The 18,541-nt window shown below is 35.0% G+C and overlaps 1 protein-coding gene across 3 annotated transcripts in view; it reads right to left on the reverse strand.

Annotated features, from left to right (window-relative positions):
* Window positions 1–18,541, reverse strand: part of FNDC3A (fibronectin type III domain containing 3A) — a 135,568-nt gene that overhangs the window by 41,876 nt on the left and 75,151 nt on the right. For all 3 annotated transcript variants that reach the window (XM_069467714.1, XM_069467715.1, XM_069467716.1), the window contains 4 exons: window positions 16,452–16,689; window positions 11,513–11,782; window positions 9,814–9,872; window positions 912–1,069 (listed from right to left, as the gene is read on the reverse strand). In XM_069467714.1, the coding sequence (XP_069323815.1) occupies window positions 912–1,069; window positions 9,814–9,872; window positions 11,513–11,782; window positions 16,452–16,689 (725 nt within the window). The remainder of the gene's footprint in view (window positions 1–911; window positions 1,070–9,813; window positions 9,873–11,512; window positions 11,783–16,451; window positions 16,690–18,541) is intronic.

Here is an 18,541-nt window from a genome sequence, read left to right on the forward strand (position 1 = left end):
ATGGTCTTTTAACGTCTTAGGTAGGTAGGTTTATTTGTCCCTTTTAAGAAAAATGAATAAACACAAGGAAATCTCAATAGAGAGGAAGCAAGAAATTTTTATAACCTTATGTGACTAGATGAGAGTCACAGGGGCAGTTTCATTTTCCTTTCTTCTCCCTACCAGCTGCTTTTTGGAAAAAAGATACCAAGAAGGATGATGTAGTTGGTGTTCTGTGATAATTATGTTCATTCAAATGATTAACCACCTCCTTTACAATCTTCTTTGTGCTTAAATACATATAACTAACATTCAGCATTACCTTCTGTTTTTTCATTAGAACAATCAACTTCCATATGAATAAGGACAGAAAAATAAACTTATTCCAAACGCTGTCAGGCTTTGTGGTGTGCAATATACATTTTTACCAAGGAAAAAAAAACTATGATAGGTTTTTAAAACATGATTATTAACATACCAACACACAAATGAGGAACTCTGCTACTAAATTCATTTTACAATAGGACATGAGCTTGTACACAAAAGAACTAAATTCAAGTCCTTAAAGGAGCAATGCCATACTTCATTAGTACAAAATCAAGAGTTCTCCATTTTTGGTCCTGGGTTCTACATACTGTAACTTATATCTAATGCATCGAGAATACATGAATATTAAAACATCAGCTAGGGAGGCTACTGAGAAGAAAAAGCTGAATGTGGCCAGAGAAAGTGATTATTCTGATGGAACATAGGCAGAAATGTGTACCAGGCTGCACTGGGACTATTTATATTGAAATCACTGTCACTGGCCAACTTACAGATTTAAAATAAAAGCATGAAGAAGGAAAAATAGAACAAAATTAGTAACAAGCTCTTTATGCTAAACCATTATCCTACATAATGGAAGAGAGCAAAACATAACAAATACCTACACATATACACTTTTGTACTTCCCGTCTTTTCCAGTAATTGAGACCAGAACTTCATAACTGTAGAGCTCTGGTGTGGTAGTCTCATCTGTTACACCATTAACGAAGCTGGAAGGTGGGGACCAGGTAAGTACTACTGTTCTTGCCTGGATGTCTGATGCCTGCAAAAACATAACATTTAAAAGCTCTTTGAAACAACTGTAATGTGCACAACAAACAGTGGGATATCTAACAGAGTTTCTAGATTAAATAAAATATATCTGTATATACTTACATAAAGTGTCTCACAAATAGAAATCTACCCATTTGTAGACGAGATATAATTTGTTGTGAAAGGGCAGATGGGTTCAACAAAAGTTTAAAGACAAGTTTGGGCCATTCAAGACTATTAGTGTAGACACCATATATAGTCAAAAGAAAAAAATGGGAGGAAAAAATTGCTTATAACATATGAATGGGTTCATTTCCTCATCTTGGAAAGTGTTATAGAAGATGACAAAAAACTCAAGAGAAAAATGAGCAAAGGACACTGACAGTCCAAAGAAACATATTAATAAATATAAATGGACAACATATAGCATGATATGTAACTGCATTCATAAATAAACAAATGTAAATTAAAACAAGATACCACTTTTTATCTACCAGATACAGGAAGATTAAAAAGCTAGCAATATCTAGTGTGTTGAAGATTTAGAGAAACAGCACTCTCTTAAATGCAGCTGTGAGGACATTATTGGTACAATCCTTGTGTAGAGCAACTTGGGAGCCATTATAAAAATTTCAGCTGTGTTTACTTTTTGATTCAGGAATTCCACTTGAAGAAGTATTTTTTTTTTCAGGATAATATCCTATAAACTTTCATAAGTATACAAATATATGCACTTACAAATGTTCGTTGTGGCATTATTAATGGCAAAAAAATGGAAATATAGAGCATTGACTACCTAAAGGTACATAACAGTAAACAATACAGCCTCTTAACACATTATTATGCAGGTGTTCAAAAAACAATGAGACAGACATATATGTGCTGACATTTAAAGATTTCTTCAATATACTGGTGCCATATAATGGGAAAAAAGCTGGAAAGCAGTATATATGGTATGATTGCAGTTACGTTAAATTTTTAAAAAATGCACAAAAATGTCTGAGAATGTACTGTACAAAAATGTACTAACTGTTATCTTTGGGGAGTTTGTGTATGTGTATGATGGGATGCAGGGAGAGTTGTGAGAGGAAAAAATAGGTAGTTTCGAGTGTGTCTTATATATTTTTATACTACTGGAATAGTTTTATGAGTATGTATTACTTTTATAATAAAAAGAAAAAAATCAAGAAATTAGATAAGGTTTAAAGATTGGTAAGAAACGTATCAGATTATATGAGGAATTTATGTAAAAGCTTGCTTTAAAATTATATATGTCTAATAATATCTTAGTGTTTTTAAACATAAAGCCAAACCAGTAAGCACTAGGATTAGGACTACCCCTATTTTGAATTAGGTAGAATAAACAACCTCTACACAAGTCTAACATTCTCTCCTTTTCAAAGTTTCAATAATACTGTCTTGAAGTCTTGGTATTACGTTTCATTTACAATGGACTTAAAAATGATTCCTTGCATTAACTAGTGTCCATCTGGCTATGAACCTGTAACTGAACAGGTTTTCTTTTTTTTTTTTTAAACAAACTATTACCATACGTGTATGTATATTCTTTTTTTTTTTTTTTGAGACAGAGTCTTGCTCTGTTGCCCAGTCTAGAGTGCCATGGCATCAAGCTCACAGCAACCTCAAACTCCTGGGCTTAAGCAGTCCTTCTGCCTCAGCCTCCCGAGTAGCTGGGACTATAGGCATGTGCCACCATGCCTGGCTAATTTTTTTTTCTATATATATTTTTAGTTGTCCAGATCATTTCTTTCTATTTTTAGTAGAGACAGGGTCTCAGGCTGGTCTCAAATTCCTGACCTCGAGCAATCCTCCTGCCTTGGCCTCCCAAAGTGCTAGGATTACAGGTGTGAGCCACCACACCTGGCCCATGTATGTATACTCTTAAGTGTCTCCTGATTTTATGGGATGATCACAGCTGTGAGAACGTGAATAGGACTATGAAGGATCAGTCAATAGCATTAACTGGCATCTACTTTATGAAGCTTATGTTATCAGGCTCTGTGGGTACTGACTACAGCATCAAAAGTACAGGCAGTGGAGAAAACATTAGGAAGACAAAAGACTTGTCACTAATCTGCTCGGCAATATTGAACTCTCAACCTCTTAGGGTTCCAGGCCTCATCTGCAAAATGAATGGCTGAGTAAGATGAACTGTTTACCATAGTTACTCAAATACAGTATTTTTAAAAAGTCTTTTTATTTTAGAATAAATTCAGATTTCTGAAAAAGCTGGAAAGATATAATAGTACACAGAGTTCCTGCCTATCTTTCACCTAGGTTCCTCTAATGTTAACATCTTACATAACCATGTACTTTTTGTCAAAACTAAGGAATTAACATTGGTAAATATTAACTAAGCTTTTAACTAAACTATAGTTGTAATTAATAGTAAACAGACTTCCAGGATACTAGATTAAATTTAGCAAATATGGTTAAAAATTTTTTAAAAATGCTAATTTCAACGTTTCTAATCTCTTTTTATAGAAAAACTTTTGTTCCCAACTCATTCTATTAAAAAACTATCTTATTACTTGCACATAAATGTTACAGCACAAAGGGAGCAATTACTTACACTAGGGTTAGCTATGGAAAACTTCATAAGAAGTGAGTTTTGAATAGAATTTTAAAGGGCTTGGATGAAATATAATTTGGTAGAAAGAGGTGGGTGACTAGTATAGGAATGAGTAATTTATATTCACAAGCTTATACTTGAAAGTTGCTTGTCCAAGGCATGTGCATGAGTGTGTATTTTAAAACTGTCCCTAGTAATTTTACTCCCATGCAAACTACAGATTAAGGTGGGGGGGGGGAGGGAGAGAGAAAGGACTATTAAAATGATCATAAGAGAAAGAAGAAAACAATAATATTCTGAAAGACAAGAGTCATAGTGTTTTGAAATAATAAATGATCAACAATATCAAATACTGCAGGGAGGTCAAAGAGAGTGAATGCAGTCTAATGCCTAAAATGTTTTTTGTTGCTGGTTTCACGCGGATTATAAAAGAGTTGTATAGAAGAAAGAGAGGTGGACTCCCACACAAATACTGTGAAATTCCTCTATGAAGACTGAGGCAGTAACTGTGTGTGTGTGTGTGCATGTGTGTGTCTGTCTGTCTGTCTGTCTTGGCGGGGTGGGGCAGCAGCGGCAAAGAGGGGCAGGCGGCAGAGTAGATCCTAGAAATTTACAGTGAAAGAATGAATAAAGGTTGGAGCTCAATTTGGCATGGGGAGATTAAAGGTAAAGAAGAAATATAAGATGATACTGTGACCCAGGGATACCCGGATGGGTGTTTATTGATGGAAATATCGAAAGGAAACAGAAAACAAAAGGGATCTAATCTAAGTCCTTCTTCATTTTAGAGGAACAAAGAAGATAAAATAATCTAGAAAAGAAGATAAAGAATTTGGTTTTATAGAGTTGTTAGCAAAACATCCGGACTTGGTTATTGTTTAGAATGCCTCAAGAGATGAACTTATGGAGGAAGAGGTGAATAATAAGGGTTAAAAACAAAGATGTGGGCCGGGCGCGGTGGCTCACGCCTGTAATCCTAGCACTCTGGGAGGCCGAGGTGGGCGGATCGTTTGAGCTCAGGAGTTCGAGACCAGCCTGAGCAAGAGCGAGACCCCATCTCTACTAAAAATAGAAAGAAATTATATGGACAGCTAAAAATATATATAGAAAAAAAAATTAGCCGGGCATGGTGGTGCATGCCTGTAGTCCCAGCTACTCGGGAGGCTGAGGCAGTAGGATCGCTTGAGCTCAGGAGTTTGAGGTTGCTGTGAGCTAGGCTGACGCCACGGCACTCACTCTAGCCTGGGCAACAGAGTGAGACTCTGTCTCAAAAAAAAAAAAAAACAAACAAAGATGTGGAAATTATCTGATATATGTCTTCTATTTGTATGGTAACTTTGGAAGCAAAATTTGCTTTTACATGCATCTCACTTGATGCTTGTAACTACCCCCTAAAGTAGGCAAAACAGAAATGACTATCTTGGCCGGGCGCGGTGGCTCACGCCTGTAATCCTAGCACTCCGGGAGGCCGAGGCGGGTGGATCGCTGGAGGTCAGGAGTTCGAGACCAGCCTGAGCAAGAGCGAGACCCCCGTCTCTACTAAAAATAGAAAGAAATTATATGGACAACTAAAATATATATATACAAAAAAAATTAGCCGGGCATGGTGGTGCATGCCTGTAGTCCCAGCTACTCGGGAGGCTGAGGCAGTAGGATCACCTAAGCCCAGGAGTTTGAGGTTGCTGTGAGCTAGGCTGACGCCACGGCACTCACTCTAGCCCGAGCAACAGAGTGAGACTCTGTCTCAAAAAAAAAAAAAAAAAAGAAATGACTATCTTCATTTTACAGAAGATATATATTCAGAAAGGATAAGTAACTTGTCTGAGGTCACTCAACCAGTTTCTAGACCTGAATAATTCAGTTCTTTTCCCACTACATAATGCTCTCATCCTGAACCCACTTCTAGGTAGTAGCTGAAAATAGACATGAACATAAAAATATGTGTTAGAACTGACAAATATTAGATGGTAATAGGCAAAAATGAAAATAACTGTTTTAGGAAGTGGCTGGATTATGTACAATATATTTTAATCTTTGAGGCAGATTGTGATCTTCGTCAGGTAGTGATCAAAACCACCCTTGAGGAAAGCTGTCTATTTGGATAAATTAAGTATATAGCTAGGAAGCTGTTTAAAGAGTTCAGAACCTCATATATAGTATGAATTTTGATAACGATCAAAGAAGTGAGAAATGAGAATATCTCATTTCTGGATTTCTAGAAATATTAACATAGAAGAAATAACAATGCTTCGTCTTTGTCTAAACATGGGGGTTAGGAAGTAAGAAAATAATTCTGAAGATAACTCAAAGGTTGAGCCTAAGGATACCTGGAATCAGATAGTACTTCTAGTAACTATAAAAAGTGAAAGAAAAGGGGTGATGATTCTGAAAATAAGAAGGTAATGAGGAAAAAGACATTTAATTTTAAGCATTCTTGAAATAAAGATGTCAGCAGATTTTGATGGAAATGAGACTTAGAAAAATTTAAAGGAAGCACAAATGACAAGACAAACACTTTCAATACAGTTAATTAATTCATGCATGCAAGGGTATACAATGCCATCATTCTCCATTTTATGAAAGAAGAAACAGATTCAGAAAAGTTAAGTGACTTGTCCCAAGTCATTCAACTCCTGAATGAAGAGGTGAGACTATGAGACTAGCACATGCACCATGTTCTCTCCTACATACTACACTGTAGTCACCAGTGAACTCTTTTCCTTTCCTTTCCTTTCTGCTCCTCAAACACGCCATGTTCAATGCTTTTCAAATGCTCATCATTATGTTTGTAATATTGTCCCCACATTCTCCTCCCCTGTCCACAATGCCCAACTACTACTTTTCTCTAAATTTCAGTTCAATCATCCTTCCTTAGGGGAATTTCCCTGATATTCCTGTTAAGGTTTAGTCTCCTTATTACACACTCTCACTCTTTTTGTTCTGGCACTTCACAGTTATAACTTTACACTTATTGCATGATGCTTAGTCTACTAAACTAAGCTCTGGGGCAGGGCCCATGTCTGTTCTTTGCTTTCCATCTCCAGCTTTTAGCACAGCATCTGGCATTTTTCTAAGTGCTCAAATATTTATGGAATCAAAAAGTAAACAAATACATTTAATTTAGTGCTCTAAGTTAACTAGAGCATGCAAAAACAACCAAACACACTAAACAAGCAAACAAAAACCCTGACCTGTACTTTGCAGCTCACAAGTAATTTAATCAAAGAGGCATAGTCACCCAAACTGTAAACACAAACTACAATAAAACAAAGCAAAATGAAACCATCAGCATTACTTTGAGTTTTAGGACATAGGGCCTATTATCTTACTAAATTACATCCTCCTCATAATGGTGGACAAGAAATTCTTTAAAAGAATTGTTTTAAGATTTACTTTTTGTTTCTCAAAATTATACTTTTAATATATACTATAACAAGTAAATGCTGCTAGCATTAACCATTATGTCACTCAAACATTAATCCTACTAAAGCTACTAATTTCTTTTTCTAGTAAAAATATGGTGGTATACACTAGGACATAAAGAGCTCTTGGAAGGACAATACCTGAATTTTAATCCTAGGCCCATTACTATTTATTAAACCTCACTCTTTTTTTTTTTTTTTTTTTGAGACAGAGTCTTACTCTGTTGCCCAGGCTAGAGTGAGTGCCGTGGCGTCAGCCTAGCTCACAGCAACCTCAAACTCCTGAGCTCAAGCGATCCTCCTGTCTCAGCCTCCCGAGTAGCTGGGACTACAGGCATGCGCCACCATGCCCGGCTAATTTTTTCTATATATATTTTTAGCTGTCCATATAATTTCTTTCTATTTTTAGTAGAGATGGGGTCTCGCTCTTGCTCAGGCTGGTCTCGAACTCCTGAGCTCAAACGATCCGCCCACCTCGGCCTCCCAGAGTGCTAGGATTACAGGCGTGAGCCACCGCGCCCGGCCTAAACCTCACTCTTGCTTCAGGTTCCTCATCTGTAAAATAGGGAAAATAGTACTTACAGGGTCGTCACAGGAATTCAAGAAAATAATGCACATGTGCATTTGAAGCACTTTGAACAGGGCCTGACATTAATCAACTTGTGTTAGCTATTATATTATTATGTAATAATTCTGTGTACATTTACATTTTTTTACATGTATATGCTCCATTCTTAAGACAAAACAAATTAGAATGAAGAAAGCTAGAGCAACCAAATCTATTATTTCTGTGTTTTCAGAGAAAGTAGGACCATACTAGTCTATCAGATGAGGGACTGGCTTATTCAAATTTCCTAAACGTGGCAAAATTAAAAAATAAGGCTTTCTGGAGAAGGAGTTAAGAATAACAATTTTTCTAATCTGTTTTCCTACAAAAAATAGAACAAAGTATTTTTTTTTGAGGGTGGGAAAGAGAGTTTGTTTTGTAAACCAAAAAATATTTTTATCAATGTTAAATGGCCTTATTCTGGCTAAAAAACCCCTACAGCCTACTTCTTCCACTACATCTTCCTCCTATTTACTATACTTCAGTGATAATGGTTCTTGTTATCTGTTCAACTCTCCATGTTTACTTCTTCCTGCTCTCCCTCTCCCATTCTTTCCAAGTTTTGTACTGTTTTCCACTCTTTAGAAGCTCAAGGAAGGCCTTCCTGATCTCTCCTTTTAACATAACTCCCACTTCTCTGGAACTCTCATGGTATTACTATTTCTATAATAGCACTCTTCATTATCACACATGATTTTGTTTATACATTTGTTTTTCATGTATTGGCATATAGTAAAGGCTCAAATAAATATTTTCTGAATGTGAATGAACTATGCCGTAGTTCAAAGACTAATGTAATGATATAGAGAGATTGCTAAGGTATAGCATAGTGAGTTGGAAAAACTTGCCACGAATAAGTACAGTATGACCCCATTTTCATATAAAGACAAAAGGAATTTTTGTCTACATTCTGATGGATGGACACACACAAATGAACTGAAATAGGACTGAATGAAAACCCAAACTGCTAAGCATGAAGTAGGAGGAGTAAGTAAAAATAAATTTATTTCTACTCTATAGATTTATGTATTACTGACATCTTTTTACTATAAGAGTTCACATACTAATAGTAGATATTGTATATGAGAGAGTCAATCTTAATTAGCTTGCTTGCTAGCTTGCTTTTAAAATGAAGTTACAGCTCTTATAAAAAGCAGAGAAAGAAAAAGGCTAATAGAAAGAGTTACTGTGATATTTTGGTGTTTTTCCTTCTAGTCTTTTCTTAAAGTCTTTTCTATGCAAAGCTGTAATTATGCTGTTCAAATAGTTTTGTATTCAGCATTTCCCCCTACTTCTGTCAAAAGCATCTGAGTATTTCTACATTCTTCATAATCACATTTTTTATTGGTTATATTATTTTGTCTAGTAAAAATATGAAGATTTATCTACACATTCATTTAACTGTTTTACTATTTGTTAATATTAATGCTGCAACAAACATTTGTGCTTGTGTAGTTTTTATTAAGAAATGGGACCTCACAGTTTCAGAGAAGTTTAATTTATATTTCTTTTGGTTACCAGTGAAGAACCCTTTGTGGTCTTATTGGGTTTAAAAAATTCAATTTGTATGAACACTAAATATTAACTTTTTCATACCTGATGTAAATATTTTTTCCTAGCAGTTTACAGCCTTTATTTAGGCTATTTTTAAAATATGCAGAAAATTTTACATAGCTAATTGTGCTGCCGTCTCTTTTCTGGTTTTCTGATTTACTCTCTTATATCTATAATTATAAAGGACTAGGAAATACTAATCTTCTAATCTTTTTATCATTTGACCTTTAACTCTTTTTACTTCTGAGTTAACTGGATATATTTTATGTGGAAATAACATAAATGGATTTAAAAAGAATTGATAATCACTTATAGCCACACTATTAGATCTCTGCCTGTTCCAATGATCGGTAACATCATTATACATCATATTCTCATTTAAAAAATGGATTGCCTGAATATTCTGTTTCACTGTTCAACGTATTTCTCTCAATGTCAGATCCATAATGGTGTGTCATTGACTTCACATTTCTAAAATATAGTAAAGTGTTAAATAAAGCCAGAATAAAAATATACCAGAATCCTATATGAATATACTAAATATAAATGTCAAGAAAATAAATACATGAGATACTTACCACTGGTTTGACAATGTTGGAAAGAAGTGCTTCAAATGCTTTAGTTTCTTCATCTTTTTCTTATGAAAAAAAATTGAATATTTAAAAAATGAACTTAAATGCAGTCCCCTCTTCCCCCCATATATGTCTTCTGACACCAGGTTGGTATTTGAGACTTTTGTTTTCCAATTATTACTCCTTTGTTCCTACTCAGCAGTTTGTGGTCCTTCAGCATTCTTCTGTTTCAGTTTTTATTTCCATTTTAACTGTGATTACTAGTTATAATGCTACCATATATATATGAATTAATCAATAAGTTTTTCTTATAGAAAGTATATTTTTATTCATAGTTGTAAAAATGTTCTCTCTTTGAAAAGTTATCTGCCAATCTCATACCTCTTAATAAATTAATGAAGTATTTTTTCATGACATGCCTTAATCATGGTTTCCACAATAGGAATATAATTGGCTTGATCATAATTTATAGCCACCACTGATATATATAAAACTTTAGGTTAACTCTTCTGAACATCAGTGCTGAAAAAAACAATCAGGAGGTCTCAAGTATATGGAAGAACATGTTTTGCATGTTGTTACTATAAATGTCTTGAAGCCATTGAAGCATTATTTGAAATTGGTTGGTGAGGAATGAAAATTTTAAGGAAAAGGAAGATGGGAAGTATTAACAGGGCCTGCATTTTTATATTTCCCTCAAAGCTGGAAGCATTTTAGTTCCTAGTCATATATTAATTAGCTGCATTATTAGATAATTCAATATAATAAGAATCAAGAGTATCAACTTATATAAGCACATTCAAGGACTGAGAGAGTTGTGGTTATTGGTGTTTATGAAATTGCATTTTAAGTATGCTTTATAGTCATTTTTGATGTTAAAATTTGATTTGGTCTACTTTGAGAAGTTAAAATAGACAGGGTCAGTATCCAAGAAACCCAAAAGAACAGACATATAGAAACTACAGGAGTAAAGATAAGCAGTAGTAAGAGGTTTAGCATTATAGTCAAAAGTACCTGGGTACTAACTCCACACAGTAGACATGAAAGACAGGCTGTTAAACCCAGCTTATATTTATCTTACAGAGATTGAGTCTAGGACATACAAATAGTACTGTTCAGAGTACACATGGTGAAAGTCACAAGTTAGGGGAAGGATCTAAGGGAAATAGGGATTTTAAGAGAAAAGAGTTTTTGAAGAAAGGAATGGAGAATACCTTCTCCTAATTATAGAGTATATGCAGAGATTGGTGAATGACATTACTAGTTGCTATCAGGGATTTACTAAAAAAGCTGGGAGAAATAAAGACTTTTGATAAAAAACAGCATAAAGGCTCAGAACTATAAGAAAAGGAATCTGGATTAATGTTATCTTGAGTTTTCTTATCAAATAGAAATTCCTCTCTATCAGTAAAATTTATGATATAGATGAAATTACTAATTGAGGTTTCCCAAATCGTCAAACGCAGGAGCCTGGTAACGATTTAGGTTCTAAAATGTTTTTTTCTTCTGTCTATTTTTTCAACTAACCCCTAACACAGAAAGCATAAAATGTTTTTTTCACATTTAGAAAGTGTTAGGCTATGAATCTACAGTTCATTTGGACCATGACAAAAATGACTGAAAGGTTAGAATATACTTTTAGTAGATTAAATAATGATGAAAAGTATCAGTAAGAATAGTTTAGCATTTTATTTTAGATAGTTACCTTCAATTTCTGTATCAATTTGTGCACCACCTTTCCCTTTCCCTGATTTGTTTTTTGCTGATCCTGTGTTCATACCACTAGCATTCTGCCCTTTTATAAGTCCATTATGTTCATTTATGGGAGAAGGGCATTTCTGGGGCGAAGATGGCGGACTGCCCATTTTATCTTTCTGTGTTCCTTGGCGATCCTTTAATTTTTTCTGCAAACGTTCATACGTTTTACTAGATCTTTCATCTCTAAAGTTGGACCTTCCATGTGTAGAGTGAGCATCTAGGAAGAAATAAAAAACAAATGTTAAAAAGATCACTTTCTCCAACTAAGTTTATGGCAGGAAAAAAGAACAGAAAATAAATCTGTTACATAAAAATTATAAAACATTTTGAAGATTTTTGCAAAACAAAGTAATTTTTGTGTCTCCACTGACAGAACCAAGCTTTGTGACTTAACTATAATTATACATATCAAATAAATTTACAGAGACATTTATTTCCTCCTTCTTTCCCCAACTACTAATCTCCGTGGAAACAACTTGGTGGTATATGATGATTATTGAAGGTGAGGAATGAGACTTGAACTGAACTGTCCACAGTTCTTTTTCTTTTATTCTTTTGTAGCTACTACTTTTCACATCTCTTTGAATTCAAATATATAAAATAGGTAGAAAGAAAACTACTGCCTGCCTAAATTCCTTTATGACTCAAAAAAGCAAATCATCACTGAAAAAGAGTTTTAGGACTTAGCAAAAAGAAATGAGTTGGACTGTTTAATAATAACAGAATTTACATATAAAGTATTACATCTGCAGATACTGTAAACTCAAGATTGTGATTTAGAAGAATATATTCATTCTCATAAAAGTCGCACAGCAAGATGATAAAGTCAATGTGCTCGATAAATATTAATTCAATTGTCTCCAAAGTTTATTTTTATTTAAATTTAAAATCTGTAATGAGAAAAATATTTTTTAAAAGCCTCAGTAAAGGAAATAGTTTTAATTTAGCAGTATTTTAAGAAAACTAGTACAATATTCTTTAAGTGATTATTATAAGGATACGTATAATAACTTAAAGTAAAAAAGATAGGCACTTGGATACCTACATGTAATGGAAAGAATGTGGACCTCTACCCTGCACCATATACAGAAATTAACTCAAATGAATCAAAGACCCAAATGTAAGAGCTAAAACTATGAAACTCTTAGAAGGAAATATAGATGTACGTTTGCATGGCTTTAGATAGGCAATACTTTCTTAGGTATGATACCCAAAGCACAAGCAATAAAAAAAAAAAAAAAAACAAAAAAAAAACAACTAAGAACTAAACTGGACTTCATTAAAATTAAAAACTTTCCTGCATCAAAGGATACCATGAGTAAAGTGAAAAAATAACATGGGAGAAATATCTGCGAATCATATAACTGATAAGGGGCTTGTATCCAGAATACATAAAACACTCTCAGAACTCAACAAAAAAAGGGACAAATAACCCAATTAAAAATGGGTGAAGCATGTGAAGAGACACTTCTCCAAGAAAATATACAAATGGCCAAATAAGCAAGCATATTGAAAGATGCTCAACATCAGTAGTCATTAGGGAAAAGCAAATCAAAACCACAGTGAGACCAAAATTCATTCAGGATAGCTATCATCAAAAGACAGGCAATGAGAAGTTTTGGCAAAGATGTGGAGAAACTGTAACCCTCACACATTGCTGGTGGAAATGTATGGTGCTGTCACTGTGGAAAACAGTTTGGGAGTTTCTTAGTAAGTTAAACATAGAATCAACATATGACCCTGAATTCCACAGGGAGATATATATATACCCAGAAGAAGTGAAAACATATGTTAACTAAAAACTTGTACACAAATGTTCACAGCAGCACTATTTATTGACAAAAAGTGAAAACAACCCAAAAGTCCCTCAACTAATAAATAAACAAAATGTGGTATTATCCACAGAATGCAACAATATTCAGCCACAAAAAGGAATGAAGAACTGCTACATGTGACAACATAGATGAACTCTGAACATATTACATTAAGTAAAACAAAACAAAACAAAACAAAAAAACCTAGACACAAAAGGCCATACATTCTATGAACATTTATCTGAAATGTCCAGAATAGGCAAATCCATAGAGACAGAAAGTATATTAGGGTATGGGGGTGGGAGGAAGAGAGGATTAGGAATGACTATTAATAGGATAGAGTTTCTTTTTTGGGATGACAGAAATGTTCTAGAATTAGATAGTGGTAGTGAATACAGTATTTAATATATAGTGAATATACTAAAAACCATTAAATTGTACACTTTGGTTATATTAAAAACCACTAAAATGTACAGTTTAAAATGATGAATGTTATGTGAATTAGATCCCCACAAAAAAGATACAAACCATAGCAACTATAATCAATTAGCACTTAAAATAAAGAATATGTTGTAGTAGAAAGAGCAGAAAATTTATCAAACAGAACTGAGAGGGTTAAAATCCTTAGCAACTAGCCATGTGACCTTGCAGAAATTACTTAACATTTCTGAGTCTCAGTTTCCTCATTTGTATTTTGCATAATTTTATTGAGGATTAAGTAAGATAATACATATATGAACACAGTGTCTAGCAAGGTTCAGGCTCAATAATGGTATTGCTAACAGTAAAATGTTGGATCAGGTTCCACTCTGGGAATCCATATAAAATGTGCATGGCAAAGGGGTCATAGAGGCAGCTACTGGTTAGAAGATCAGCATTGTCAGGTATCAGGATCCAGTGGTAGACTCTCTGGCTTATAACCTCAAATACAGGATGATTCTTGCATTCCACCACTGGGTAGCTAGTTTGTGCATTTGTGCCCTTCACATCATTGTGAATCACATCCATGTATTCTAATGCATATTCCCGCTGAAGAACAATGGGTTTTAACAACACAAAATAGTAATATTTGTAATATCTAGTTTTTACTTAGTTTTCTCAAACACATTTTAAAAGACTAAGTCACAATTAGCAGTAAACAAAATAGGATGAAACTAATTTGCAGTATAAACTCCTGCTACTCAAAAGTGTGTGTACTGAGCCATTGCATGAACATCACCTAGGAGCTTGTCAGAAAGACTGTTAAGCCACACCCAGACCTACTGAACCAATCTGCATTACTTGAATAATAGAAATTAGTTTAAAAATATATATGATGTAAATAATATATTCACTATTTACAGGCTATGCTACATAATTTAAATTTGTGTTTCAGGTTATTTCTTCTGTAAATTTACTAAGCATAACTGACAGGCATTGCTAAGTGCCAGAAAAACAACGAAGAATAAACAGATTCAGTTCTTAGGGAGTTTATAGTTAATAAGGGAGATAGAAATACAATACAAATAACAACAAAAAAGAAATTCTGTTAAGTTCTGTGAAAGAAACAAACATGGTTCAGTGCTAGAGATTGATACAGTAAGCCAGGGAAGGTCTCTTTGAAAGCTGAAGTCTAAAGAATAAAGGAAATCTTCTATGGAAAAGAGGGAAGAACATTCCTGGCAGAGAGAATACCATGTGCAGAGACCATGAGGTAAGGAAGAGCTTAGGAGTTTCAAAAAACTGAAAGAACAGGGGAAAGCAGTGGGACAAGGCAGTCAGGGGCCCCGGGGCAGGGCCTTGCCAGGGCAATGGTTTGCAAGGGGCTAATTTTGGCTCCTAGGGGTCACTTGGCAATATCTGGAGATATTTTTAGACGTCACAACATCTAAAACGTTGTGTTAGGAGTTGGAGTTGTGTGCTACTGGCATCTAGTGGGTAGAGGCCAGGGATGCTGCTAAACATTCTAAATGCACAGTTCTGTCTTCCACAATAAAGACTTATCCGTCCCAAAATGTCAACAGTGACATGTTCAAGAAACCCTGGGAAAGGTTTAAGATTTTATTCTAAATGCAATGGGAAGTCACTGAAATCTTTTAAATAGAACAGTCTGATTAATATTTTGAAATGATTACTGCGGCTGAGAATGGATTATTGGGGACAAGAATGGAGGCAGAAAAACAGCTGGAAGTTCTGCTATTGAAGTTGTACTGGCAAGAGCTGACGGTGGACTGAATTTGAGTAGCAGTGGAGAGTAGTAGATAAAATCGGGAAACTTCCAAAAATAAAACCGATACTGATTGATGTGGGGGTTGAAAGAGGAGGAATCAAATTTGACTGTCTGGTTTTCATGTGAGCAAACTGAGTGGCTAGGGCACCACCTACTGAGAGGAAGAAGACAGAGAAAAAGCCAGGTTCTGGGAATCCACAGTTGAGATTTCTGTTTTAGAAATGTTCTAATTGAGATGGACGAGACATCCACATGGAGTTATCAAGTAGGCAGTTAGAAACAAGCCTGGGGCTCAGAGGGGATGTTCTGGCTAAAGATATAAATTTGAGGGCTGCCAGTATGCAGTGTTTAAAGTGTTTAAAGCCATGGGAAAGAATAAGATGATTATTTTGTGTGTGTATGGTAATCTATTCTTCCCTCAAATTTATTAACTCTGTGAGGGCAGAGCTTATGGCTTCTTCTGTTTTTTGTTTCTTTGGTTTTTTTTTTATTCAATCCCTCACAGAACCTATTAATAGCAACTTTGGGTCGTGGCATCATAACCTTCAGGATTTAACAATGGCATGGTTACTACTGGCTGGAAATTTCCTCAGAGCCTAGGCTACAGGAAAGAGAAAAAAGCTCTTGTTTGAATGTGGCCCCACCAAATAAGTTACTTCCCCTCTTTGATTTTTTGTTTACTCACCTACTTTGAAGAGTGATCACGAGGATGAAGCATCTAACGCAGTGCTTGGGTAGCAGAAAACTGACTGTGATATCATTACTGTTTGTTGTTTCTTTTATGTGATATGATGACAGACTCTATTATCTCCAAGCAAAGAATATCCAACTCAATTAAATAGGAATATTTTTAGATGTCTTACCTACATCTCCATATACTTGTGAAGACTGATACTGTGGCATGTACTGTGTTGCCATATCTCCAGCTCCAGTTACTGGTGAGTACATATGACGTGGGGGAGGGGGCATCATGGTCGGGACAGGAATGAAACCAGGCAGGGGAGGGTGTGGAGTACGGTGGATGACTGTGTGACCGCCAGGGTGAAACTCTGGTGCCTGAGGAACCACAACTACTCTTCGAACACCATTGTCTTCAATAACCTACAAAATGAACATTAGATTAAAAGTTTTTTCCATAGGATGTAGGCAATCTTTTGAAATGTTAGAGGAAGAATTTTTATACCATTAGAAGTTAATTAAAAAATTTTAGAGGTTAACATGAAAAGAATTTATTAAATACATTAGGTACATATGAATTAGCATTAAATAACATGAAGTAGTTTTTGCTATACAATTCAATATACATTTTAAAACACTAAGGAAACTAAATAATAATTCAAACAATAAGCTCTGATATTAGGTATTTATCCTATGTGTTATGTGCATTTAATGATGCAGTAATTTGGTTTAGACATAAGAAGATCAGGAATTAATTTCCTTTTCTATATTATGACTGGGGTTACAGGAAAACAAGTTGTGGAAAGACCAAATAGGAAAACAAAAACAAACAAAAAAACCCTGCATCCAGACTCCTAAAGATCAACCACCTGTTAGAATTTAGATACAAAATTCTTATGACCATGACTAGGAAAATTTTAATAGTTGATCATTTCAAGGGAGAAAAATGCCAAATATATTAACTTCCAGTTAAGAAAAATATCTGTGGGCCGGGCGCGGTGGCTCACGCCTGTAATCCTAGCACTCTGGGAGGCCGAGGCGGGTGGATCGCTCGAGGTCAGGAGTTCGAGACCAGCCTGAGCAAGAGTGAGACCCCGTCTCTACTAAAAATAGAAAGAAATTATATGGACAACTAAAATATATATACACAAAAAATTAGCCAGGCATGGTGGCGCATGTCTGTAGTCCCAGCTACTCGGGAGGCTGAGGCAGTAGGATCGCTTAAGCCCAGGAGTTTGAGGTTGCTGTGAGCTAGACTGACGCCACGGCACTCACTCTAGCCTGGGCAAGAGAGTGAGACTCTGTCTCAAAAAAAAAAAAAAAAAAAAAAAAAAAAAAAAAAAAGAAAAATATCTGTGGCTTTGGGGCTTAGAAATTACACATTTTAAAAATAGGAATCACACTGTGGGACTAGATTTTTAAAAATGCTGAGATTTATTACCTTTGAACCTCACTAGAGCTGCAAAGACACACAAGAAACTCTGAAAAACTATAAGATTTTATCTCAAGATTAGGAATCCCTCCACCAAAATAGGGCCCTTACCTTTTTAGACTTAAATGATAACTATCAAAGTATAACAAATAAATGGCTTATAATATCTTTCCTTAGGAAACAGAAAATGATTACAACTTCAAGTGCTAAAGGACAGAAAATTTTGTATATAAATATATATGTGCTTAATAAGTATATGTATACTAGAAAACACACTTATTTGGGTAAAGATAAGCCTAAATTACAAATATTAAATAGACTGTTAAAATATCCTCACTACTAGAATATGATATGACTTGTCTAACACAGGACTAGAAGACCAAATGAATTCACTATTTTTTAGGTGCTAGGTCTAGAACCACAATGCCTTCCTTCTAGCCAAACAGATGCCTCAGTCTTTTTTCTCCCTATTTAACTCAGTTCTGAATTTAAGTCTCAGGCAAGTGCATGAGAGTGACGGAAACTAAATCATATCTAGAACCCTAGTTGAAGGGTATCTGGGAATGGTTTATAGTTTTTTAGCCTCTAATGTTCCTCTACAGGGAGGGACATTAGGAGGAGTTTGGAATGGATTCTGAGAGAGCCAAACCACAGTATCTGTCACAATACCACTTTTACGTTTATCATTTTCTGATTCACAAATCTTAAAAGATTCCCTGCTTCTGATAGAATTGTATCTCATATTTATCCAACCTGGTTTCAAACTACCTTTTTAGTTATATCGTGCTTGTGTACCAAATCCTGAACCCTTAACTGGAATCAGGCTGGTATACTAAAACCTGT

The sequence above is a fragment of the Eulemur rufifrons genome, chromosome 4 (genome assembly GCF_041146395.1).
Source record: "Eulemur rufifrons isolate Redbay chromosome 4, OSU_ERuf_1, whole genome shotgun sequence".
Taxonomy (NCBI): Eukaryota; Metazoa; Chordata; class Mammalia; order Primates; family Lemuridae; genus Eulemur; species Eulemur rufifrons.